The 26,543-nt window shown below is 46.7% G+C and overlaps 1 protein-coding gene across 4 annotated transcripts; it reads left to right on the top strand.

Moving 5' to 3' along the window:
* The first annotated feature begins 309 nt into the window (after positions 1–309).
* Positions 310–22,392, top strand: CXCL12 (C-X-C motif chemokine ligand 12). Of its 4 annotated transcripts, none has more exons than XR_014511203.1 (5): positions 545–744; positions 6,403–6,520; positions 12,509–12,595; positions 18,841–21,243; positions 21,290–22,392. XR_014511203.1 is itself a non-coding variant. In XM_083440668.1 (4 exons), exons 1-4 carry the CDS (start codon positions 681–683, stop codon positions 18,854–18,856), a joined length of 285 nt encoding a protein of 94 aa, XP_083296794.1. In that variant the 5' UTR covers positions 310–680; the 3' UTR covers positions 18,857–22,392. The 4 variants fall into 4 exon arrangements, 2 of the variants coding, with proteins under 2 accessions (XP_083296794.1, XP_083296795.1); XR_014511204.1 differs by having other exon boundaries at positions 21,284–22,392; XM_083440668.1 differs by having other exon boundaries at positions 310–744; positions 18,841–22,392.
* Positions 22,393–26,543: the final 4,151 nt, after the last annotated feature.

The raw sequence follows: 26,543 nt of genomic DNA, 5'->3' as shown, positions 1-26,543 counted from the left end.
AGACTCCCTGGAAAAGACCCTGATGCTGGGAAAGATGGAGGGCACAAGGAGAAGGGGACGGCAGAGGACGAGATGGTTGGACAGTGTTCTCGAAGTTTGACTAAACTGCATGAGTTTAGCATGAGTTTGACTAAACTGTGGGAGGCAGTGGAAGACAGGAGTGCCTGGCGTGCTCCGGTCCAGGGGGTCACGAATAGTCGGACACGACTAAACGACTAAACAACAACAAAAAGGCATGGCGGTGGAGGGGGGGAGAAGGGCGCTGGACAGCAGCAGCAAAAGCAACATCGGAAGTCCGTTTCTCGAGGTGGGGGGGCATGCTTGGTGGGCGAAGAGCCCCTGGGGCTCGCAGCCCCCTCGGGATCTCTGTGCCGCGTCTCCGGACTCGGGGGGGGGGGCGGCGGGCGGGCGAGGAAGTCTCTGGGCTCCTTTCCAGCCCTGTTCGGAGGGCAGGCGGATATCACAACGTGCTTCAGGCGGTCCACCCGAGCGACCGGCCCCTTTTCCTCCTCCCCCCGCAACTCCTCCAGGAGCCCCCTCCCCTTCCCCGGCCCCGCCAGCCCCTATAGATGGGCGGGAGGGAGGAACGGCCCGGGCAGACGGCCGCGCAAATCCGCAGCGACGGCAAACAGCTGCAGCTCCTCTGACGACTCGGCTCCGAGTCCAGACCAGCCGCCGCCATGGACAGCAAAGCCGCCTTCCTCGCCTTGCTGCTGTTCCTCGGGACCCTCCGCGCCGCCGACGGTAAGTGCTGGACGGCAAGCCGCCCTCCGCCCCGTCGGGGGCCGACGGGAGCGCGCGCCCTCCGCTTGAACTCCAGCGCCGTCGCGGGGAGGCCAGTCCCGGCCAAGGGCGCACGGCAGACAAAAGCGGGAGAGAGAAGCGGAGGCGGCTGGATCCCCAGCCCAGGGCTGTCGGGGCTCCTCGCAGGTGTCTCTGGGGCTGCTCCGTCGGGGGGCACCGGAGAAGGGCACTCTTGGCTAGCGGAGAGAAGCGGGAGGCAGGGAGGGTGTCGGTGGCGGATTCCTGTTCCAGAGCAGCGAGCGGGGTGATCCATTTTGCGATGGATCTCAACGTTCAGTAAGGCCTGGGGTTTGCCCATTGATTTACCCGTCCGTTGCTCTGCCGTCAAATGAGGGCTTTTTCTATACCCCCCGCCCCGTTTTGTAGCCGAAGGCAGAGCGAAGTCCGATGGGCGGCGGGCTGAACCCGTTTTTGCGCCCCTTTCCCCTCGAAAGTAGCAAACGCGACGGGACTGTCGAAGTTTCGCCATTAGATGCTGCAGACGGCTTGTCAGTCCAGAATAAGGAATGCGAAGGAAACGGAGAGGGGGGGGGGGGTCCCGCGGGAAAGTTGATATGCACGACTCTCCCCAACCCACTTGTTCCCGAGTAAAACCTCTCAAAAGACTACGGCGTGGTTCCCAAAGAGGATGCAGGGACTTGTAGGGTCAGCCTTGTTCCTCACTCGCCTTCTCTCCAGCGTAGAGGGAGCGCCGAGCGCCGCTTTCCCCCGCCGTCGAAGGGCTGAATCTTTGCCCTCGGGCGCTTCTCTTTCTTCTGCGCGAAGAAGGCTCAAGCGGAGAGAGAGTTGGGTTTTCTTTTCTCCGCGTCCCCGTTTTCTCCCGCACCCTGGTAGCCCCTCTCTGGACTTGGACGCCACCGCCAGAGGACCGGTTGCCTGGGATCAGGCACCTCGACGGCGGGGCTGCTGCGCGAAGCCCCCTTCCCTTCCCTTCCGCGCAAAGAGGAGGCCCTTTTTCTCCGGGAGGTGGAAAGGCCGAGCCCTGCGCACCTGCGCCTTCATCCAGCAAAGCCGGGGAACCGACGGGGTAGGCGGCCGCACGACCCTTGCATCTCTCTCCACCCGGAGCTGCTCTCTCCTCCCGGGCTGCACAGTCGCCTACGAGACCCGCAGCCCAGTCCAGGCAGTGATGCCAAATTTGGACACTTGCACCCATGTCGGGGGTTGCAGCCCGTTTGCAGCTTATGCTATAAATTCCTTCCACGCTCCCTCCTGCAATCTGAGGCTGCTTACAAGCTTCTGAGCTCAATGCAAGCTCATTTCTCCCCCTCAAATAATTCTGGGCACCGTTAAGGGCTTCTGGGAATTGTAGCTCCGTGAAGGGTAAACTAGGTGCTCAAAATCCTTTGAATCAACGAAATTCACCCAGGTGATGGCTGCATCAGCATCTCTTGAGCATCCTGGTTTCTGCTCCGAATGAGCCTAATCTCTTGCTCTGCTTGACTGTTCCCGCTGCTCTTTTGGTTTGAGAAATATCCACATTTTAGGGGTTGATTTATATTCAGTAGCTTCTTGCAGCTTCTTGGTGCCCTCACCTGCTGCTACCCAGGGGCTGAGGAGCTTGCCATGATTTCCTTTTGGAGATACTCCTTCTCTCCATACAAGCTAAGGCTTGAGAGCCATCCTTTGCAGCTCTGGAAAAACACAGGCAATAGCTGCTTTTGCCTTCTTTCTTTGCCTTTGTTCTTGCATACCTGGCCAGCTCTTGGGGAAGGAGGGAACCCCTACTGCAAGGAACAGTCAGCTGGAGAGTCTCCTTGCTTTGCTTTCAGCCAAGCTGCATTGGGGGGGGGGTGGACTGGATGACCCTTGGGCCCCTTCCAACTCTGCAATTCTAGGATTCTAGAAGAGTCAGTAAAGGCAGAGCTGGGCAGGAGGTGCAGAGCCCTGACTGAGTCCCTCATCCTTTGTCACCTGAAGCCACAATATCCTCAGTTGGAAAAGTTAGGGGGACAAACCGAGATCGCGGACCCAAGGCTTTTAAGCCCAGTTCAGGATTACCCTTGTGGGATTTCTTCCCCGGGGGTGGCTTACAACAATGCAAAAAGGCAATACAGTGGTACCTCGGGTTACATATGCTTCAGGTTACAGACGCTTCAGATTGCAGACTCCGCTAACCCAGAAATAGTACCTCGGGTTAAGAACTTTGCTTCAGGATGAAAACAGAAATCGTGCAGTGGCAGTGCGGCGGCAGCGGGAGGCCCCATTAGTTAAAGTGGTGCTTCAGGTTAAGAACAGTTTCAGGTTAAGAACGGACCTGCGGAACGAATTAAATACTTAACCAGAAGTACCACTGTACTAAAAAAACCAGCTTAGAAATTTGCAGCCATGCAATTTAAAGGACACCTGGGGGGGGGGGGGGAGTTCCTGCAATTAAGCTGAAGATGGTTAGAATCCCCCTGGCATCCTGGATCTCAAACACAGGCAAGATTCAGCTAAGCATGTGCAAAGGATATACTCCTTCAAACCTGCAGCTAAGTGCCAAAGTCTGTGCCCGCAATTGCGGGGCAGGGGTGTTTCGGGCAGGGCCAGCCAGATTAGCTCCCCATTTTTTCTGCATCCTCAGGTGAAAGCCTCACTAGAGAGTCAACTATAGACGTTTGTTTGGTCTGTGCAACTTCATTTTTTAAAATTGATTTTCATTGCATTTTAAAAATTACAGATATACCCCATTTTTTCTTCTTCGTTTACGTACATCATCTATTTACTCTTCTAAACTTGTGCATTTCCATGCTACGATTAACTGACTTCCCTCTACCTCTTTGCAGCTTCATCATCTCTCTTTATTTCATTTTCCTTTGTACTGCGTTTTGGTATACTTTCAACCTTCTCTTTATGGAAGATATCTCATCTAGCTGTCTTTCATTGGTCTGTGCAGCTTCAGAATCACATGATGGAGTAGCCCTCTATACTTGCCCTCCCCAAACTCTCACATTGTGCGCTAAGTTACGTGCCACTGATGCAGAACATTTGTGAATGGATCCCCTGATGTTTTTTTGCTAACAGCAGATGCAGGAGGGTATGTGGCGTTCTAATTTGGACTTGGGATCTAGGACCGGGAAAAGAGGGTCTCATGCTTTCTGCGACCAGAGCTTTGTCTCTGGTCAAAATCCCCCAACACCAAGCTATTGGGCATGCAGAAAGGGACAAATACATACACAGGATGAGTTCCTCCCTTGTTTTCCTCTCTACTGTTAACTGAGAAGAGGATTAACCAGCGGTGGAGTTTATGGAGAGATATACCAGTCTGCAGGGACAGACAGTTATTTATTTACTAAAGGACTGGGGACATTAAAAACCCGTTTGTACACAGTAATACATACTGTGAAATGGAGATGGGCAAATCTGAGGCTTTGTTTCTAACCCAACATCCTTTTGGTGCAAAAGAAATAGAATTTTAAGACTTCTGAGCTCAGGGACTTGTCATTCATGTACACAACACTGAATACTTCCTTCCATACAAAAAAAACAAAACTGCTTCTGGTTATCTCAACACTTCACTGGTACAGTGGAGTCACTTTCGAACCTTTAAGAATTGGGAATCTGAAGCCTTGCCGGCCTGCAAATCATTCAGAAATCTGCCAGTACAACCTGATTTACTGTCGTAAATTTACTGTTGTAAATCAGATAGGTTGTAGGTCTTAACCTGGAAAAATCACCCTTTTTGCCCCCCTGAGGGCAGAGTTTTCCCTGCAAGAATTGTTAGGAGTTTTATAATCCTGTCCTGGGCAGGAAAAGGTCTAACCCAAGGGACTTTACAACAGGCAACCATTGGCATGTGATACGTAGAATTTGTAAATTGTTATATGTAAATTGCAGATTGTTAAAACACACACACACACACACACACACACCAGTTTCTAAGAAGTAGGTGGGTGAACACAGATGCAGAATAAATAAATAATTGACTGGCAGACCCACTAGCTGAACATTTTCCCAGACACAATAATAAATCAACAGTTTTTTTGTCTTGGGGGAACTAGGAAAATAATAATCATAAATGGGCAGAATGACCACTTATTCGTGGGAAAAAGAGGCACATGGATTCTAAATGTAAAGAATTCAGTTCCTAAATGAGAGCTTGCAATTGCAGTTACTTTTGAAAGGGACTGCATGATCACTCATCGGGGAGGTGGAAATACCTGACTGTAGGAAAGTGGAAGTAATAAAATACAGACTTTTTTTTTACAGCATTAGCCTGTTTTTTGAGCACCTGTCACCTTAGGGCTATAGAGGGAGAAGGTAACATACACCTTGAGAAGCGGCAAACAAGGGTGAATTTGCTGGGATTTTGTTTTGTTCTTAAGGGATTTAAATAGCATTTCCACAGATGCTGATTATTGCTTTATGTGAAGATTCTGTCAGCTGTCTGATAGTCTTATCATACCCAAGAGTTGAGTTTTCTGTGTTTTGAAAATTACTTGCAAGAAACCTGTGCTGTGGAGTGTGTTCATCTGAATGAACAAGAACCAATTTGAGGATTTTTTTTTTTTTTAATGATCAAGCAGTGCATAATTTTTTTGAAATAAATAAAAAGAACGCAAACGCACATTCAGGAATCATTGTGTTGAATATGTACAGTGGTAACTCGGGTTACATACGCTTCAGGTTACAGACTCCGCTAACCCAGAAATAATGCCTCGGGTTAAGAACTTTGCTTCAGGATGAGAACAGAAATTGTGCTCTGGCGGTGCAGCGGCAGCGGGAGTCCCCATTAGCTAAAGTGGTGCTTCAGGTTAAGAACAGTTTCAGGTTAAGAACGGACCTCCGGAACGAATTAAGTACGTAACCAGAGGTACCACTGTATTGCTAAAAATGGGAGAGGTGGTTTTCATGGGCTCCTTCTCCTGCCCCCTCGCAGCTCTGGAGGGTCTTTTGGAGCAAATTCAGTGGGGAGGATCAGCAGAAATTATCATCTCTTTTCTCCCCACACTTTTGGATTTGCATCTGGCTAGAAGAGTGGCCATCAACTACCTGAATTACGCTTTACTGTGAGACCTGGCGCCCCATAATTACCATAGGATTATTCCGCAGTTGCAAAAGCAACTGGACTTGGAAGAGCCACATCTGGGCCAGTCCTTGGGTAGCCCAAAGGGCTCGGCTCCCTTCTCCCTCTCTCTGCTTGCAATCCCTGGGGTTATTTGGGGGGGGGGTTGTTTGCCTTTGCAGAGCTGAGGGCCTCCTTTCTTCTCCTGTCTGCCTTTGCATCTGGCCTCAGGTCAAATCCTTTGGCAGGAATAACATTGCAGGGGCCAAGGGCTTTTCATTTGCAGCCTTTATCTTGCTTAATTGCCCCCAGCCACTTGGGACAATTAGCTGGCTCCTTTTTTAAAAAAAGAAAAGAAAGAAAAGCGCTTCTCCATTTCTGAGGTTCCAGTTTCGCGCCCCATTTCGCCTCCTAAAACCCACAAACACCGGGATTAAAAGCTGAAATGAGAACTGAAGAGGCTGGGACCCCTGCAGCTTGGCAAAAGTGCTAAAAATGCTAGGAAGAAGTCTTCCCTCCTCTCCTGCCCTTAAATCTTGGAATCGGCACTGCGAGGTGGTCTTGGTGTCAGCCCAGGCCATCTAAATCCTTTTCTTTATGCCACCCTCCAGGGAAGCCCATCAGCCTGACTTACCGCTGCCCATGCAGATACTTTGAGAGCAATGTAGCCAAATCCCATGTGAAGCACCTCAAGATCTTGACTGTCCCCGGCTGTTCTCTGCAGATCATGTAAGTTTGTACCCCTTTTTTCCCCTATTGCACGCTGTTGCCTCTGGAACAAGTGCTGCTAGCACAGGACAAATGCCTTCTTTTCTCTCTCTTGTAAACTTTTTTTTAAAAAATATATTCTTTATTGACATAAAAAGTACAAAATCGCAAATGCACAGAGTAAGACAAAACACAGAAAAGAATGGGAAACAAGAAATACTACCAATGTAGAAAACAAAACGGGAAGTGGGTGTCGCTGTGGGTTAAACCACAGAGCCTAGGACTTGCCGATCAGAAGGTCAGCGGTTCGAATCCCCACGTCGGGGTGAGCTCCCGTTGCTCGGTCCCTGCTCCTGCCAACCTAGCAGTTCGAAAGCACATCAAAGTGCAAGTAGATAAATAGGTACCGCTCCAGCGGGAAGGTAAACGGCGTTTCCCTGTGCTGCTCTGGTTCGCCAGAAGCGGCTTAGTCATGCTGGCCACATGATCCGGAAGCTGTACGCAGGCTCCCTCGGCCAATAAAGTGAGATGAGCGCCGCAACCCCAGAGTCGGTCACGACTGGACCTAATGGTCAGGGGCCCCTTTACCTTTACCTTAGAAAACAAAACAGAACAACAATGACAACATAAAAATATGTTGTGTACATTACAAAAAGAGGGGTGGGGGAATCGTTATTGTAGTTAACCGGACCTTAATCTAATAGGGTACTTATAGAAACAATTTCCAAGTACAGTGGTACCTTGGTTTTCGAACGTCTCCGTTGACAAACGTTTCGGTCTTCGGACGCCGTAAACCTGGGAGTAAATGCTTCCGTTTTCGAACACACCTCGGAAGTCGAACGGTTTCCGCTGAGTGCATATGTTATTTTTCTCAATTTTCTCTATTAAATTTGCCGACTGCCCTTTGCGCCTTGGTTTTCGAACGTTTCGGGACTCGAACGGTCTTCCGGAACGGATAACGTTCAAAAACCGAGGTACCACTGTATTGTTAAATTTGTGTGCAAACGTAGACTTGCTTTGCCTTCTCAAAATATTTTGTAAGGGTTAGAACCGACAATAGGGTTTTTTTGTTGTTATTAGCCTAGTTAATTAATTCATTGGGACGCGGGTGGCGCTGTGGGTAAAACCTCAGCGCCTAGGACTTGCCGATCGAAAGGTCGGCGGTTCGAATCCCTGCGGTGGGGTGCGCTCCCGTTGTTCGGTCCCAGCGCCTGCCAACCTAGCAGTTCAAAAGCACTCCCGGGTGCAAGTAGATAAATAGGTACCGCTTTATAGCGGGAAGGTAAACGGCGTTTCCGTGTGCTGCGCTGGCTCGCCAGATGCAGCTTGTCACGCTGGCCACGTGACCTGGAAGTGTCTGCGGACAGCGCTGGCTCCCGGCCTCTAGAGTGAGATGAGCGCACAACCCTAGAGTCTGTCAAGACTGGCCCGTACGGGCAGGGGTACCTTTACCTTTAATTAATTCATAATTGGGTTAATATGTGGCAGGGAGAATATGCCTATCCTGCGATTTTTCAGATGCGAAAGATAATTTGGTACTGGATGAAAAACTGTTTGGTATAATGCAGGTGTGGGAACCTTAGTCCCGCTAGGTGTTGCTGAACTACAACTCCCGGCAACATGGCTAATGGACAGGGAAAGTCAAAGGTTCCCCACAGCTGGTATATTGTACTGCAGTTGTGGCTAGATGGAAATGCTGAAAATAAATAAATTTATTTACCGGTAGTTGCATTCCTCTCCCTGAGATATTTATCTTGGCCTTGGGCACATGCCACTCACTTTAAGCAGGGAAAACATGTTAAACCAATTGTATTGCTTGTTTTGCATGATAAAAAGTCCAATTTGAGAAACATTCTCAGTGAAACATGACTCTTTGCTTCTTTGTCTAGCCCAGCCGCAGAGAGTGGGCTTAGGTCTAAGAAGCTCTTTGTGCTTAAGTGGAAATTAAGAGGAAACTTGAATGGCAGCTGGGAAGGGGTGAGCAGAGACAGAAGCAGAGGGGATCTGGAAGAACTTCAATATGCCCTCCCCTTTTTTAAAAAAGAACAATCATTTGCCTATTTTTCTTTTAACTAAAATGAGATCTACGCAGGCTGAGAAGTTCTGATACAGGGCATAGCCTGTTTGCCTGCCTCCCTGTGGCCACTTCAGGCAATGCACCAAACTATAAAGGTAAAGGTGCGCCTGCCCGTACGGGCTAGTCTTCACAGACTCTAGGGTTGTGCGCTCATCTCACTCTAGAGGCTGGGAGCCAGCGCTGTCCCCAGACACTTCCGGGTCATGTGGCCAGTGTGACGAAGCTGCTCCGACGACCCAGCACCAGAGCAGCACACGGAAATGCCGTTTACCTTCCCGCTAGTAAGCGGTCCCTATTTATCTACTTGCACCCGGGGGTGCTTTCGAACTGCTAGGTTGGCAGGCGCTGGGACCGAGCAACGGGAGCGCACCCCGCCGCGGGGATTCAAACCGCTGACCATACGATCGGCAAGTTCTAGGCGCTGAGGTTTTACCCACAGCGCCACCTGCGTCCCATGCACCAACCTATAGAAGTTCATTATTTTTGGTCTTAAGGACTGCACTCATCACTTAAAATCGCCAGAAGGGGCAGGGAAAAGTGTTAAAAAGCGAAACACCTTTGATGGAACCTGGTCCCCCTTTCTTTTCATACGTAAGGGAAGCAGTTAACAAATTTATCCCACCAGTTTTGCAAACATGTCTGTGGAAAGCCTATGTAGACCGTTAACGCCATCAGATTATGTAAAATGATGTTATAATCTTAATGCTATGTGGGGGATTTTTGGCGGAAGCTGTATTAAATTTGATTTAATTTTTTTAAAAAGGTAGTACATTGCGTCCAATGTATTATCTGCTAAGCATATTTATTACCTGCAAACGCAGGGATGCCTAAATTTTATTCAAACAATAACGATGAATTTATCCAGTGTCGGAGATGGGCTAGTAAGCTGTTACACTCCAAGGCACCAAACATGGGTTGGATTTTGCTAGTTTTAAACAGAAACTGTCAGCCTTGTAGAAGAAGGTGGTTCTTTTTAGATTTTGGGTGTGTCCCCTTAAGCCAGGCATGGCCGAACTTGGCCCTCCGGTTGTTTTGGGACTACAACTCCCATCATCCCTAGCTAACAGGGCCACTGATCAGGGATGATGGGAATTGTAGTCCCAAAGCAGCTGGAGGGCCAAGTTTGGCCATGCCTTAAGCAGATGAAAAGAGTGAAGAAGCATCTCAAATGTTTTGCATGACGCCTGGAAAGACTGCCTGCCTGCCCCCCTTTAAGTTTAACAATGACAGCGGGAGGGAAGAGCTGGAGGGAGGACAGGTAAGACAATGAAACAAACCTCCCATTGCATTCAAGGTTGTTTGATAGAGGAGTGGAAGAAATGTAGCTCCAGAGCTGTAACCCCTGACTTGCTGGGCCTTGGGAGAAGAGTTTCTGGTTGTTTTACAATTATATTCAGTACAGCTGGGGCCTTTTCTAAATACTGGACTTCCTTGAGCCCCGCCCCCCCAGTTAAAGACACTTCTAGGTGCCTGGAGACAAGCCGAACATAGGTATGAGCTCAAGTGTACTCTGTTGGGGTGATGGTAACAAGAAAGTAACACTTTTTGCTACCATTGCATCTTCAAAGTTGTCTGGCAGAGCTCTTCCAGGTATTTTGGAACCTGCTTCTGTTAAACCCATCGGGAGAGATGAAGTTCTGCTTCCACCCACTCCATCCTTGCCAGTACAGGTGTGCCCAAAGCACTGACTGGTCCAGGTCTCTTGGATGTTTCAGTTTTGGCAGCCTGAGGGCGTAGACAAGATGCTTGGAGAGATTTGCCCAGCCTCTTGCGTGTGATTCTTGCCCATCCTCTGGGAGATAATAAGGTCTCTTTGAGAGAGGGTTGGTCCTGGTTGCCTGGTAGGACGTGGTAGACTAACATCTCCTTCGGTAAACCTATTTGGAACCAGAGTGTTACAGCCACTCCTGTCAAGTTACAAATTTCCCCTAATTCAGCAGCTGGATACAACTGATGAGGCAGACCAGGGGTAGTCAATCTGGTGCCCTCAAGATCATGTTGGACTCCCAGTTTCCATCAATCCCAGCCAGCTTGGTCAATGTGGTCAGGGATGATATGAGCTACACCCATGCATGACTTTGACACCAAAAACAGCTCTGGTCAGCTTAAGACAGGCTTCCTCAACCTCAGCCCTCCAGATGTTTTTGAGACTACAATTCCCATCATCCCTGACCACTGGTCCTATTAGCTAGGGATCATGGGAGTTGTAGGCCAAAAACATCTGGAGGGCAGAGGTTGAGGGAGCCTGGCCTAAGAGATTACCTCCATCGGGAGAGATATAGTTGTTGCATTAGAGTCGTGGTTGGTTCACACCAGGTTGCCGGCACTATTTATCTTGGTGTATCTACCATTTCCCTCAGCTTAAGGGGACACACCCAATTAAGCTTGTCATAACAGAAGTTTCTCATCTCCAATGAAAGGAAACTATTTATTGGTTTTACTTCAGCCAGCTAATTGCATTGTGGGTTGGTGGTCTGGGCAGCACAAGGAGCCTGGCGATGGATTCTGACGCCTGTTTATTTATCAAGTACAGATTTCCTTCTATCTGGCACCGTTTGTTCATGAAAATCAAAACAATAGGACCTTCTTTATGGCGTCGTGCTTCGCACAGTTGGATGGGGAATTTGGGGCATATTTTCATTTTTAAAAGTTTTACATATAACCGTTTTTAAAATGCTCCATCTCAAATCACTGTGCAAGTAAACACAATCCAGTGTTTCAAAGGGTGTCTTTATATATATATATACATACATAACTCCTTGGGATCCCTTCATTTGAAAGACGTAACGATGAAACTTCAGGCCTTCAAAGAGTCAGGGTAGGTGTGAATTGAAAGAGGCGTCCCAGAGTTATGTGTGGATTGATCAAAAAGCAGTTCTGTCCCCGGAATGAGGATCTGGTACTCACAAAACAAAACATATATGTGCTGTCCACTCCAAAATTTATGCTGCTGTCAAACCAGCTGTTAATCAGTCCTTTCACGTTTACTGAAAATATCTATGAATAAGATATTCCATACTTAATATTTAAAAAGACTTTAGTCTCCTATTAAGAGAAGAAAAGCTACACATTTCTTGAAAGAAGGAGTAATTTTATTTTACAAAACGTGTTAAAAGCATACAAATATTTGAATTATGGTTGATGTTTCCATCGTGTACAGCAATTGGTGTGGTGATCAGTATTTAACCATGTGTATGAACCTGAAATTCAAATTTTGCATAAAAATGTACAATGATGACAAACATCAATTGCTCTAAATGCAAATCAAATCACAAAAGTATTTATATAAAATATTACAAGGCTTTGCAAGAGGGAATATTAGCTGGATCATGGACATGTTCCTCTTGTTCCCAGAATGATTCTCTGGTCCCTTAGTAGCAACTCTTTAAGAAAATTGCCATTTATTTGAAGGACTTTGTGAAGAAAATTTTTACTGGGAAATAAAAGTCGGCTCTTATTTCCTCTGAAAAAGTGAAAAACCGCCAATCGGACAATGTAAGAATTGAGATTGCTTCAAAACAAGCAGTTATACTGGAATCAAGCCTATGGAAATCAATATGATTCTGCAGCTTTCTGAAAGGAAACCATCCCAATTAAAGATGGAACGGTTTAGATTTCTAGCTCTCTTCTAGGCCTAACTAGTATCAGCACAGCAGAGGGCCTTTTCCTTGTGGTCTTTGAAAATGCTTAAAGGTTTTCTGTAGAAATATTCAGTGTGGCACTTTTTTTGTCATTGTACTGGCTGATTTCACCACCACTGAAATTTTCTTTCACTAGCTGCCTACTGCGTAATGTAAAAAGGATAATACTTTGCATCTTGTCCCGGAGTTGAACCGAACAAAATTCAACAGTGCCTTCTCTTGCTCAGGGTTTTCATTCTCTTACTTATTCTGAAATTCCTCCCTCTCCGCCCCTCCTTTTTTTTTAAACAGCGCAAGACTGAAAAACAGCAGCAAACAGATCTGCGTCGATCCCAAGTTAAGGTGGATTCAAGAGTACCTGGAGAAATACCTACACAAGTAAGCCGAGAAAGGACTTAAACCTAAACGCACCCTGGGTAAAACAAAACAAAAAAAGCAAAACCAAAAAACGTGCTGATGGCTAGGTCTAACCAAGATGGATCGAGTTTTCATTGAAAACAGGCCTTGCTCTCATTTGGGGCGTTTTAAGCGATTTCGGTATTTGGGGCCAGAGAGATGCTTGCTGATTGGGTCCCAACGAGGCCACGTTTGTTCCGCGTCCCTCAGGCCATTCTGACAATCAACATTAATTCCTTCACTTCGCTCCCCGGTCTGAACGCGTTGATTGACCCAGCCTGTGGTATCCGAATGCTGACGATTGATTGCACATTAGATAAGCACTACTCCTAAACTGATCCATGAGCCATGTGTTGCAGAGAGGGGGTGCCATGTTGGGCTTGGGTGGCAGCTCGTGTTGTGGCATTTGGTACATTTGCAACAGATCTGAACTTCTTTGTTGACACTGCAGACCAAACCCTATAGGCAAAAGGGAATTAAAGGGGCTCCTTTGGCGTTTGACAAATATTCTAAGTGAGGTAAATCTAGGGGGAATGTTTGAGGTAGCCACTAGGTTCAGGGCAAGCCAGATCTTTTCCCGCTCTCACCTTTATTGTAACATCACAGCTTTTCATTAAACCATACTCACAAGCTCATAGTGCTCTGCTTGAGGTTTATTTACATTGCTTCTCTTTTCGTCTCCTCTCTTCTCTGGGATTGGGTCCGGATAATGCAGGGATGATTGAGCCACTGAGTCCCCGCAGACCACTATCAACAATGAGAATGCTCTCTTTGAATTAGAATGCATACTGCAAATGTGATCTATCGGTTATGGATCAGGATTATATTCTTGGCCCTTGATAAATTGTGACTGCAGCCTTCAGCCAATCAACTAAGAGTTTGAGATCGTGGCTGCAGTGCTGTCAACCTCAGACAAGCTTTCTCGAATCCTTTGCATAGTCCAGCTTGCCCCTGGATTAAGCATGGAAGCTTTTACTGAGCTTTCCTGGGATTCCGCCCTCAACTGCTCCTGTGACCAGTTGATTTCTGATTTAAGGGACACCTGAAAGATTTTCATTTTTACCAATAATGTTTGGGCCCAGGTCATACCTGTGGACAAGACAGGCTCCGGAGAAATTATCTCGTGTGAATGTGGCCTGTTGGAAAGGTTTAGTGCAATCCACCAGGAGCCCTTGCAGAAGCTCAGTTTCAAAAGGGCTTGCACAAAAGATGTCCCTGGAGGATTGTGCCCTTTTGAGCTCCTGTTTTGAACACCCATTTTGCCCATCTGCACAGTACTGAATTTCCTTTGCATTCCAAAGAAGCTTATTTCAGAGCACACTTGTTATCTGTCAGTCAGTTTATAATCTCTGAATTGCAGCCTATGGGCAGCTTAAAGGCTGCCTTGCCCATCAAGGAGTGTTAAATGAATATCTACAGTTATATTAATGTGGTTTATCAATAGTTTCTATTTTTCACATGTACTAACATTGTATTGCATATCATACTATATATATATATAAATATATATATATTATATACACACACTCTAGCAATAAAAGCGGCTATTTTTTATATTACAAAAGCCCAGTTGTATTTGGAAATTTATTTTTCTGAAATAAAATACTTTTTTTAGACGGGCTGTTGTAAGTTGCTTAAATTTCACGTCCGTATGTGTCTGAATGTGTGCGGGAGAGACCATCCGAAAATCTCTTAGGCAGAGATTGCTTGTTGAATGTGTGGTGAACATGTGGTTACAATGTGAAGTGAAAGCATCTTGCCAGGAAATAACTTTTGTTGCTCACTAACTGCTTACCTTTTTCTTACTACTCTCCCAAGCGCTACTAAGGATGAACGGCAGCAATGACAATGTCCAAAACAATAAAAAAATAAAATAAATGCAGAGTCATGCAAATCTCTCGGTTGTGTCATGGTTCTCCTCACTAGTACAGTGGAACCTTGGTTCTCAAAGGGCTTAGTTGACGAACAAATCGTCTCCCGAACGCCCAAAACCTGGAAGTAAGTGTTCTGGTTTTTGAACGTTTTTCGGAAGCCGAACATCCAACGTGGCTTCCGCTTGAGTGCTGGAAGCTCCTGCAGCCAAAGGGAAGCCATGCCTTGGTTTTCAAATGGTTCTGGGAGTCGAATGGACTTCTGGAATGGATTACGTTTGAGAACCAAGGTTCCACTGTACTTAAATTTACAACGTAGGACAAAATTAAGTATGCTATGCAAACCAAGGAATTGTTCCGCCCAGGATCTCTTTCCCGTATGGAAATTGTCTTAACTTGCCTGTCTTGGCAGTTTTATTTTGTTGTTGTTGTTGCCATTTAAGACAGTGGCGTGCGGTCAGTGGACGAGGGGGACTAGGCTAGTTGCCTAAATGTTCCTGCCTTCCCAACACCTTCCCAAACCCCACCCGGCTTTGGGAAGGAGGCAGCAAGGCTCCAGCATCCTATCAAAGGCCTGACACCTCCTTCCCAAAGCCTGGGTAGCTTCTGCCCTGCTTAGGGAGGGAGACACGATGCTCACTCATGGGATGGGATGTCTCAATGTCAGCCCCCCCCCTCAACATCCTCACAAGCTGGCGCCTCTGGCCCTAACCGCCCCCCTACAAAAAATGTCACCGCACACCACTGATTTAAGATCCCTAAGGTGCAGGGTAGGGGGACGCGGGTGGCGCTGTGGGTAAAACCTCAGCGCCTAGGACTTGCCAATCGCATGGTCTGCGGTTCGAATCCCCGCGACGGGGTGCGCTCCCGTCGTTCGGTCCCAGCGCCTGCCAACCTAGCAGTTCGAAAGCACCTCTGGGTGCAAGTAGATAAATAGGGACCGCTTACCAGCGGGAAGGTAAACGGCGTTCCGTGTGCTGCGCTGGCTCGCCAGATGCAGCTTGTCACGCTGGCCACGTGACCCAGAAGTGTCTGCGGACAGCGCTGGCTCCCGGCCTCTAGAGTGAGATGAGCGCACAACCCTAGAGTCTGTCAAGACTGGCCCGTACGGGCAGGGGTACCTTTACCTTTACCTTACTAAGGTGCAGAGTGGGTAACATTTTCTTATTTCATTCATGTAAAAATCATCCTGGCAAATTTCACGTAAAACCCAGGGGGTTGGCTTCTGGTCGGCTGCTGTGTGCAATTTTTCTGCTCTTATGTTCCATGCCAGTCCTGCAATTCATTATACCTTGGAAGTCGAACAGCCTAGTTCTCGGAACGTTTTGGCTCTGGAACAATCGAAACCCGGAAGTGACTCTTCCGGTTTTCAAACGTTCTTTTGGAAGCCGAACGTCCGACGGGGCTTCTCTTGCTTCCAATTGGCTGCAGGAACTTCCTGCAGCCAATCAGAAGCTGCGCTTTGGTTTTCGAACGTTTTGGAAGTGGAACAGACTTCTGGAACGGATTCCGTTCTACTTCCAAGGTACGACTGTATAAGGAATCAGGTCCTCACTTAAAACTTACTAACCTGTGGATACCTTTTATGGAAATAATAATAATAATAATAATAATAATAATAATAATAATATACCACCACCACTACTACTACACTATTAATGTACATGCTGCTTTAACCCCAAACCCAACAATGGCCTTTCACTCTACTAAGCCTATCTTCTAAATTTCAAGAATTAGAGAGATGGTGAAGGTAAGGAAGAGAGCCCCAGGTAACCAGAGATTGCTTTGTTTGGGTTGAGGCCAGAAGTTTCGCAGAAAAGGTGTGGGTTTGAGGGAGTCTTTGAAGCGACATCTGTCATGAGGGACTTTAGTTTCAGGTGCTGCCCTGAAGTGCCTCAGTTTTGCCTGAGTTGATCCGTGAACCAGATTCTGAGGACCACCACCAAACTTGACGTGACATGGGGTAGACATGAACAGCCTTCCAGCTTTTCCAGAGGATGGAGAGGGGCAGCCGGGGGGAGAGGGATTCTTAACCCTTTTCCCCATGCGATGCTTTCTCCATCAAAATAATATTCCCTACGTGGTTTTCTCCCTCCTGCCCCTAAATTCATAGACCATGTGGATGCACTGAAGTAAAAAACAAAACTCCCCCAAACGGTCAAGATACTTCTACCCTCATCAGTTTGACTTGGTCCTGAGAATGCATATTCCTGGGTTCAAAGTAAGGCAGAAAAAATGAGCAAGGGTTTCACCTAAGAAGGTACCTCTCTTGTTCATCGCTGTTTACAAAACTGGTTAAATAAGAAGCAACAGTGCAGAGTATCTTCGGAGGAACAGCACTGTTGTCAGCGTGGATTGCACCAGGGAAAAACCCACGTCAGTCTTTTTAGAGACCAATTAACACCCAAGATCTGGCAGGTTGACCAGAGTTTGGAATAGGTGGGTCTCAGCTCAGCTCATCCAGAGATAGCTGCCATAAGTCTTCCATCTTGGCTCAGATCGGGCTCAGCCAAGATGGCGGTAAGTCCCCCAAAGGTGGCAGTTTGTGGGAGTGTGGTGGTGACAGGACAAGACAGGAGGAGACCCCTTTTTTCAGCTCAGTTATGTGGTCGAGTAAGGCTGTGAAAGTTAGACAGTGGTACTTTGGTAGTAAAATGGCTTAGCTCCCAAACAAATTGACTCCTGAACACTGCAAACTCAGAAATTAGTGTTCCGGTTTGCGGACATTTTTCGGAAGCCAAATGTTCTACGCGGCTTCTGATTGGGTGCAGGAAGCTCCTGCAGCCAATCAGAAGCCGCGCCTTGGTTTTCGAACCATTTCGGAAGTCGAACAGACTCCCGGAACAGATTAATTTCAAGAACCAAGGTACCACAGTACTGGCAAGATGGGTTGACAAATTATATCTTAGTTTTCCCTCTGCCAAACTCAGGGCAGCTCAGCCAGCAATAGCTGAGTTTTGAACCGCCACAAGGCACACCAAGCATAATTTGCCCAGGTGTAAATTACACCAGCTTCCTAAAGTTTGCCTGGTTCTGCACCCATATAATAAAGAAGAGGCTGCCTAGAAAGGGTTTGTGGTCAGCTTGCTTCAAAAGGATGCTTGTTTTGCTGCTCAGAATGATTTTTTTCTCCAGAGAAAGACATGCATAAAGAACCAGGTAAGTCACAAAGGTGTACCTCCCTAGCCATTCCTTACTGCACCGATGGAGGCGAGAGGCAGGGGTGTGCCTTCTTCGAGAACCTGCTTAGTGGTAGTGTTTTTTGCTCATTTGGTTTTTTTCTCCAGCTTTTGGGGCCCTTTCTAAGCTCATTCTTCAACCCAAGCCCATGGGCAGCTGCCCCCTTCTGCACACCCCCTCACAGACCTTGCGCACAACTGTTGACCTGCTCCTGGTGTGGACCGGGCCACAAATCCAATTCTGGCCTTAGAAGATGCTCAGAGTGGGGGGGCGTCTTAAAACCAGACTTCTAGAGATGCAGATAAGAGAAAGAGATGGTGCCGTGGCCAGAAACACCCATATATCTCCTGCCTCAACAGTACAACGGGAACGTCGCTAGTTTATGGGATAAAGGTTAAGAAGCATCTCACTCCTAATTCAGTAACATATCCAGCTCTATCCTGAAGTGTCCACTTTGCTTTCTGCCGTGCAGGCCCACTTACAGTGCCGAGATGAATCACACTCTCCAGAACACGATGGACTGATGCTGCCCTCCTCACAGAAATACCTTTGGCGGTGTGTTTTGTATGCCTTCTACTCAGTGCTGTTCTTCCAGAAAAAGAGGTGCTAGAACTCACCGTGTTCTCTTATACAGTGGTACCTCGGGTTAAGTACTTAATTCGTTCCGGAGGTCCATACTTACCTGAAACTGTTCTTAACCTGAAGCACCACTTTAGCTAATGGGGCCTCCTGCTGCTGCCGCGCCACCGGAGCACGATTTCTGTTCTCATCCTGAAGAAAAGTTCTTAACCTGAAGCACTATTTCTGGGTTAGCGGAGTCTGTACCCAGAAGCGTATGTAACCCGAGGTACCACTGTAATGGCAACGGCGCCCACCTGAGAGGTGCCGGAACTGAGTTCCAGTGAGTTCCGGCTGAAAAAAGGTCCTGGTTTTACTGTTCCCTTCATTATGTGACTTCAGATGAGCACAGCTAACGCTGGAACTGGAGAACAGCAGTCTCCCCATAAAAGGCTTTTTCTTCAAGTTTTGTAAATAGCAGCTGCGTGCCCACGTCCTCGGCAGGCCTCATACGCTGCCGTGTGCGTCCTGATCAGCTGGCAGTTGCTTCCTTGCAGGCCTACCATCTTCCCTCAGACCCTTCCCTTAACAGACTCTCACTCTGTTCTTTATCAACAGGAGATTCAAGATGTAAGAGGCCAGCATTGTAGCTGTCCACAGGATGCCTCACTGTAGAAGCCAGAAAGCAGAGGTCCCGCTATTAGGGAGCGATGAGGGCATCTCTTTTTATCACGCAGCACAAAGCGGCGCTTCATGCACTTCCCAGAGCCTCTTGTTCGCACAGAATGCCTTTGCCTTTTGCCAATACTAGCCGATTGTAGCAGGAACTCTCCGCGAAGTTTGGTTTATCACGTAGTAGCACTGACGCCAGCAGCAGATTAAAAACGTTGCTTCGTATATGGCGATTCCTTTCTGCTGTGCAGAACCCTGGCACTTACCAGATGTTTCCATGCAGGTTAACAATCTACTGTGGTTCATTTGTATGGAAAGGAATGAGGGTGTGTGTGTGTGTCTGTCTGTCCCACTGACATTTGTAGAGAACACTCTTCTTTTTCTGCAGACCTATGGTGGAAGATGAGACAGCCTGTGGCCACCATGGTTTGCACAAAAAGTGATTGATGCATTCCATGTATGTGCAGGTGAACAATTTCTATTCCCGTGGGCCCAATGAACGAGGGTCTAAAAAGGATGGTTTTGAAAGAGTGATAGGCATCGTGACCTTACCCAGGAATTTCCTCTTTCAGAAATGTTGAACTAGCACATATAGGACTTTTGGATCTTTCTTCCGCAGGGGAAAATGGCTTCGTAATGCGCGAGCCACAAGTTGATTTCACGTGTGGCAACTGATGTGTTTGTGTCACTTTTGGTGAACCTGCAATTGCAGAAGTTGCCGCAGTTTAAATTTCTGTGTGCTTTTGGCTCACACGTGCTCAGAATAGCAGGCCACTCCCCCCTGTCAATTAAAGTGGTAAAAAGAATGTATTAAATATCAGAGAACATACAGAGTGATGTGCACTGTGAGGGGATATCTTTTCGAGGGTGCTTATGCATATAGATTAGAGACTGCTTGGGGTGTGTATGTGCTGATGAATGTGCAATCAGGTGTCAAAATTATCTGGATAATTTGTTGGGATCACAGAATGCTGGTGCGCCTGAAAGTCTGAAATCTCTTGGGTGCATTGGTTTCTGAGCCCAGTCCAACATGGGCTCAGCTGCAGTCTTTTAGTGAATCGCTCCAAAGCATGATTCACTGTGAACTGAATTTGCACCAGAGACTTACCTGATATGCCAAAAAGTGTTGGGATTGACCTCGCGTATCCCTTTCTCATTGAATGTGTGATGCCAAAGAGAAGCTCCGGCTAGTCCCGGAGTCTGTTAGCTATCCTGCTTCTCCATTACTTGGAGTAAAGTGCCAAAGGTGAAGCCACATGAACGATGTTGCTTGTGAAACTGGGGCATTGAGGGATGCTAGAAGCTTTCTTGCACATGGGAATCTGTACGGATGAGGGGGTTCGGCTGGCATTTATGCACTGCCAAAGGGAGAGATGATGAGCACAAAAGTTTCCAGTTAGCCCCTGCAAGCGTACAAGGTTCCCGATCCTCCAACCTGCTCTTTTATCTGCCTGTGACTTTTCTCCTGACAGATTGGTTTAAAGAATCTTGCTTAGCACATTCACGTAGTTGCATTGATCTGAGCACGACCCAGTTTAAGACAGAGGTTGAAAGCTGAATTTTACTGTGTCAAATCCCTCATTTGACACTCAAGCCCATCTGTCAACACAGAGCACAGTTGTTCAGCTGACGCTGCCAGGGCACAGAGACTTCAGGGATGTCTCTGAAATGCCCTCCATGGGGCAAAACAGTGCGCGAATGGGCTCCTCCTGTTATGGTGACTTATGGAGGCCCTAGCTCACATGCCTGTCCTGTAAGTGAGAGAAGGAGTAAAATGACAAGCTTTCCCACACTGCAGCTAATTATGGATGAAAATGAAATTCAGAGGGAAAGAAAACAAAAACACTACACGGGGAAATGGAAAGTAGCATTGAAACGATTAGGTTCCCATAAATGTGGGGAGGAAATCACAGGAGAATTTTTTACACTGGGCTTTAGCTAGAAGTAGATGGCAGCAATGCATGGTATTTAAGGAACTGCAAAATGACAAAATATGTTTCTGCAAAATGTGCCTCTGTAGTCCAAACGTTTTTTTAAAAAAGATGAATGAATGTTTAAAACATAAGAAAGTGATGGATAACGAGTCCAGGTGGAGCCTGTGCCAGTTATTATCTGCACTATTTTGCCTTTCTTGCTGTTGCTGATAATGCATTTATCAGGGGAGAAATGAATTCAAAAGACACCTCAGAATCTGCAGGAATGGACCCGGGATGGTGAACCTTTGCCCCTCCATGTGTTGCTGGACTACAAATCCCATAATCCTGATTGTTGGCCATGCTGGCTGGGACGGATGGGAGTTGCTCTTCAGCAACACCTTGGAGGGCCAAAGATTCATCATACCTGGTCTAGGTACCCCCCATTGATATATTTGGAAGCAGAACACTGAAAGAGAGAGATGTACTTTGACACAAGGAACCCATCTTTGGCCATTAGCGTTTGTCAAAACCAGTCTTTCTCTTCTTCAGGGAAGCTGTTGAATGACAGGAAAAATTCTGTAGTCATTGAGTAAAGCAAAAGGCCAGCTCCCTGTAGGTTTTGTTATTAAGAACCCTGAGATGTTGGACTGTGAGAAGCGGAACATTTATCTTTTTTACTCCAAGTAGCACCCTCTGAAGGTGTTCCTGGACCCTCCAAGTGTCCCTATTTTCCAGGGACTGTCCCCATTTTACAGAAACTGACCCAGTTTCTGATTTAATCCCTGAATGTCCTGGTTTTCCTCAGAATGCCCCTATTTTCATCAGAGAAATGTAAGAGGGGAAGTCTCTATTTTCACCGGAGAAAAGTTGGGGGTTATGTCCTTCTCTCCAGACGGTTCAAAACAAATAGTTACCCCACTTTTTTACCCCTTGGGGTGTGTGGAAAGCCTCAGGAGGGCATTTGGAGCTGATAACCTGTAGGTCAGAGAAGCGAATGTACCTACTCTCTTCATTATGGCTTCTCAGCTGCCAAGATCTTCTTAAATGGTGACATGTAGAAATACCACCATGGAGAACTTAAACCCCAGGGGATGTAAAGGCAGCAGAACAAAACAGTTCCCCTTAACCAGCAGCATCTATTTAGGGCCTGCCAATATGGCTTAAGAAACACTACAAAGGCACTTCTATCACATGGAATCCAATTGTCACTATGCCTCTTAAGGTGGTATATACAGAAATGTCTACTACTTACAATTACCTTTTCCACCCAGAGCAGCTGCATTGCGGCTGGATTGGAAGCAGCTGCTTGTGGAAGCGGCTTAATGATATTTATTGTTTTTTCAGGGTGGTTTGGATGCAATTTATACTGACTTCCCCGCGTGTGTGTGATATTTGCACACAGATGCCCACAAACCTTCCCAAATAATGTGAAAAAGACTTTTATCTTCCGAAAGGCAGCTTTATAACAATATTTCATGCAGTGCTTTTTTTAAATAATTATATATTTTTTTGAGAACTGCTATATGTCTTTGCAAATTATGTTAGCACTTGTAATTTCCATAATAAAAAAATGTATTCCAAATTCCAGCTCTTTTCCCAGTAAGTAGTGTACGTCTTTTTTCTCCTTTGGTGCAAAGAAATTATGGTGTGGAAGAGTGTCTCCTTTCCATTTTCCCCCTCACTGTGGTTCTCAGGCCTGTATGGCTGGTTATGTTCCATGGGAAACTGTTGGGATGGAAGAGACTATTTCCAGAAGCAAAGAGCAAAACAGTCCATCATGCAGCAAAGATGCCTTTTCTGAGGTGAACGAACCATTCAGCTTTCATTAAACAATTCATTACTTCTCGTTACTGCTTCTAGGTGCAATTTTAAGGGACCTGGTTTCCCTCAGCCATGCAGAGGATGTAAAACCTGGCCCCTCTCATCCCAGCTCCTTGCCTCTCCAGACCTCAGCAAAAGGCTGCCATGTTACACTAACTCAAGCTCCGGTATCTGAGACCTGGCTACTGTCCCCACCAAAAAAATCTAGGCAAACAACCCAAGCTGAAGCTAACTTGGGTCCATTAGGTAGGGAGCTTGGGTTGTCTGTGCCAACGGTAGTCAATGTGGTGCCTTTCAGAAGTTGTTGGACTACAACTCCCATCATCCCTGACCCTTGGTTATGCTGGTTGGTGCTGATGGAATGATATCTGGAGGACAACAAGTCTTTGCCAAACCTGTTTACTGTCAAGGTCCAGCAGGCAGAGGCCATTCTAAGTAACACCAGAGCATCCCTCTCCTTTGGACCTAGAACTGGTTGCGAAAACTATGCACCAGGTGTGCCGGAATTTGGATTGTAGTGGAAAGAAGCACCACTCTGTTGGGGTGGGGGAACCATCTTCCAGAGCAGCTCTCCGTATCAAAACATGCACCATATTTTGAGAGGGAATGTTCTATTCTGGGAGTGGGAAATGTAACCGGGCTCAACACATTAGGTTGCAGCACTTTTCCATCCGTTGTTAGCCTCTGAGATGAATTACAGGTGCCACCTTTTCTCCTGAGCAGTGCTTTTTTTCCCTAAAAAAAATGTTTAGGGGTACTCTCATTTTGACTCAAGAAAGTCACCATTTTATAGTTCAAATCGGGAAAAATAAATACAGTAGATGGACAAAAGTACAAAGATTCACAAAATGTTTAGGGGTACTCTCATTCTGACTCAAGAAAATCACCATTTTATAGTTCAAATGGGGGGGGGGAATACAGTAGATAGACAAAGTACAAAGATTCACAAAATGTTTATGGGTATGCGTCCCCCCAGGAAAAAAAAAGCACTGCTCTTGAGACAGGCTCTGCACCTTTAACAAATGCAGAAACTCAGTACGTCCAACAACCCACTTTGCCACATCTAGCATACAGGACTTTCATGATTAAAAAAGTGAACACCATCATTTCTCCCCTCCGCAAATAATTTTTATTGGTTTTTATGTAAATACAAGAGCAACATATAACTACAGTAACTTGTCTTAATAATTGTCATATGCAGTACACAGTACACAAGCAATATGTTGATTTATGCATTATCTTTTAAAGCATTCTTTCCACACAGAGTCTTGTGTTGTGCATGGAATAAAAGTATCTTCTGTCTCATTTATAAAGTAAAGAATGGAAGCTAAGACTCACCCAAATGTCTATCCCTGAAGAGCCTTTACTTACTGTTCTGTGGCGTGTTAGGGGTTCCGACAGGGCCACATTCCAAATAACCGGATTTCAATGGGGAGTGAACACTGTCATGTCTGAAGGGGGCTTGTGCATATGAACACAAAGGAAAATGGACAAAAGGAGCAAGAATGATAATGAGCACACATTGCAGACCCTCCAAGTGTTCCGATTTTCCAGGGACAGTCCCAGATTTACAGAAGTCATCTTGGTTTCTGATTTCATCCTGCAACGTCCCGCTTTTCCTTAGGATGTCCCTATTGTCATCGGAGAAATGTTGGAAGGGACGTCTCTGCTTTCATCAGAGAAATGTATGGAATAGGATGTCCCCATTTCCATCGGAGAAATGTTGGAGGGCATGAGACAAGATTGTGTGAAGTGGGTGTCATGAAAATCTACTCAGTATTGATCCAAAACAGATTCCAGGGTATAGTTAGCAGAGTAACAACTTAAAAACATGGCAGGATTTCAAAAAATAGACCGGAGGCAATATTTCATCCAGCAGAGCTTTACTGCTACTGAAGGCAAATGAACATAATGGTAACATTCAGGATTGGCACTGTCCATAAGGAACCCAGTTACAGCAGATTTAACTTAAATTTACAATATCTTATAATATGTCTAAAACCTTAAAGGTAAAGGTACCCCTGACCGTTAGGTCCAGTTGCAGATGACTGGGGTTGTGTGCTCATCACACTCTATAGGCCGAGGGAGCCGGCGTTTGTCCACAGACAGCTTCCGGGTCATGTGGCCAGCATGACTAAGCTGCTTCTGGCGAACCAGAGCAGCGCACGGAAACGCCGTTTACCTTCCCGCCGGAACTTGCACTTGACATGCTTTTGAACTGCTAAAGGTAAAGGGACCCCTGACCATTAGGTCCAGTCGTGGTCGACTCTGGGGTGCTGCGCTCATCTCGCTTTATTGGCTGAGGGTGCCGGCGTACAGCTTCCGGGTCATGTGGCCAGCATGACTAAGCCGCTTCTGGCGAACCAGAGCAGCACACGGAAACGCCGTTTACCTTTCCACCGGAGCGGTAGCTATTTATCTACTTGCACTTTGACGTGCTTTCGAATTGCTAGGTTGGCAGGAGCAGGGACTGAGCAACGGGAGCTCACACCTTCTGATTGGCAAGTCCTAGGCTCTGTGGTTTAACCCACAGCTCCACCCGCGTCCTTTGAACTGTTAGGTGGTCTAAAACCTTAACACTAAGCAAAACACCACACTAGAAGGAGAAGAGATACAAAGAGAAAGTGTGAAACTCAGGCTCCTTCTGGCCTCCTCTTGTAGTCAGCATGACCTTGACAGAAGAAAGAACAGAACCAGGTTAAGCCAGTTGTACTCAGCTTCTCTGAAGGAATAAACCAAACATCACGAACCTTCTGCTTGCTTCTTTCGCACAGAGAAGCTTCCAGAACCCTCTTGAGTTAATTAGAATAGGAAAGATCTCTACACATCAGAGCAGTACTTTCTGCACTAAGAAATGCAAACTGACCGTGGGGTGGAGAGAGGCCTTTCTCAGCTTCCCAATGTAAATGTAAACAGAGAATAATGTTGATTTGTAGTGGGATTGAAACCAAGATAAGCTTAGTGCATTGCTTCTCAGCCTTTTGGGCTAAGGTCTCCCTTCCTCAGCCTCCTCTGCTTTTCTGCCTCCTCACAGAATCAAACATCTGTTCCATAAGCGAGCCCCTTCCATGCATGTGGCTTGTTGTTTCAGGAACAAATCTGCAGGGAACTAATCCAATAGACTTGGCCAGCCTGCCAGGGCCTAATTGTGTTGCTGCAGTGAAACTTGCATAGCTCCACAAATCAGCATCTGTGCAAGCCCAGCTCACCTGCCAACACCTGCAGTTAACGCAGCAGATGCCTATAGCAAAACAGCTAAGACCACCTAGACATAACTGGTCACCTCTTAGTCTTCATGGAGGTGCAGAGGAGCTCTTGAAGTTCCAGCGTGACAGCTTTGCAAAACACAATGCAGATAAAATCACTTCCCATACATTCTAGTTCAGGATTATTTCTGGAGCCAGTTAATGTGCCTGAGGGGCCTGCTTGTTCTGTTACGGATACTTCCATTTTTTTAAAAAAATAAGTTTTATTAAGGATTATAGAGAAAAATACAAAACTTGATATCTTTTTCCGTTTTTAAACCAAGCAAAGGCTTTTATATAGATACAATAGAAACACAAAAAGGGGAGAGGAGGGAAAGAAAGAAGAAATAATAACACAGTGGAACCTCGGTTTTTGAACTTAATCCATTCCAGAAGACACTGTATTTTTCGCTCTATAGGACACACTTTTTCCCCTCCAAAAATTGAGGGGAAATGTGTGCGCGTCCTATGGAGTGAATACAGGCTCCTTGGCTTCAGCGATAGCAACGGGAAGCCTCCGAAGCGCAGAGGGAGCGCTCCCTCCACGCTCCAGAGGCTTCGCGTTGCTTTCGTTGAAGCCTGGAGCGCACCGACCCCTCTCGCTCTCCAGGCTTCAGGGATAGCCGCCTGAAGCCTTCGGAGCGCAGTGCGAGTTCCCACTGCGCTT

The sequence above is a fragment of the Podarcis tiliguerta genome (genome assembly GCF_965153285.1).
Source record: "Podarcis tiliguerta genome assembly, chromosome: 5".
Taxonomy (NCBI): Eukaryota; Metazoa; Chordata; class Lepidosauria; order Squamata; family Lacertidae; genus Podarcis; species Podarcis tiliguerta.
The sequence above is the reverse complement of the archived record's forward strand: the minus strand, read 5'-3'. Positions and strand labels throughout refer to the sequence as shown.

Coding starts and splice junctions, on each gene's coding strand:
- CXCL12 (XM_083440668.1), top strand. CDS start 681: ATGGACAGCAAAGCCGCCTTCCTCGCCTTGCTGCTGTTCCTCGGGACC. Junction 745..6,402: donor GACCCTCCGCGCCGCCGACG/GTAAGTGCTGGA, acceptor GCCACCCTCCAG/GGAAGCCCATCAGCCTGACT. Junction 6,521..12,508: donor GGCTGTTCTCTGCAGATCAT/GTAAGTTTGTAC, acceptor TTTTTTAAACAG/CGCAAGACTGAAAAACAGCA.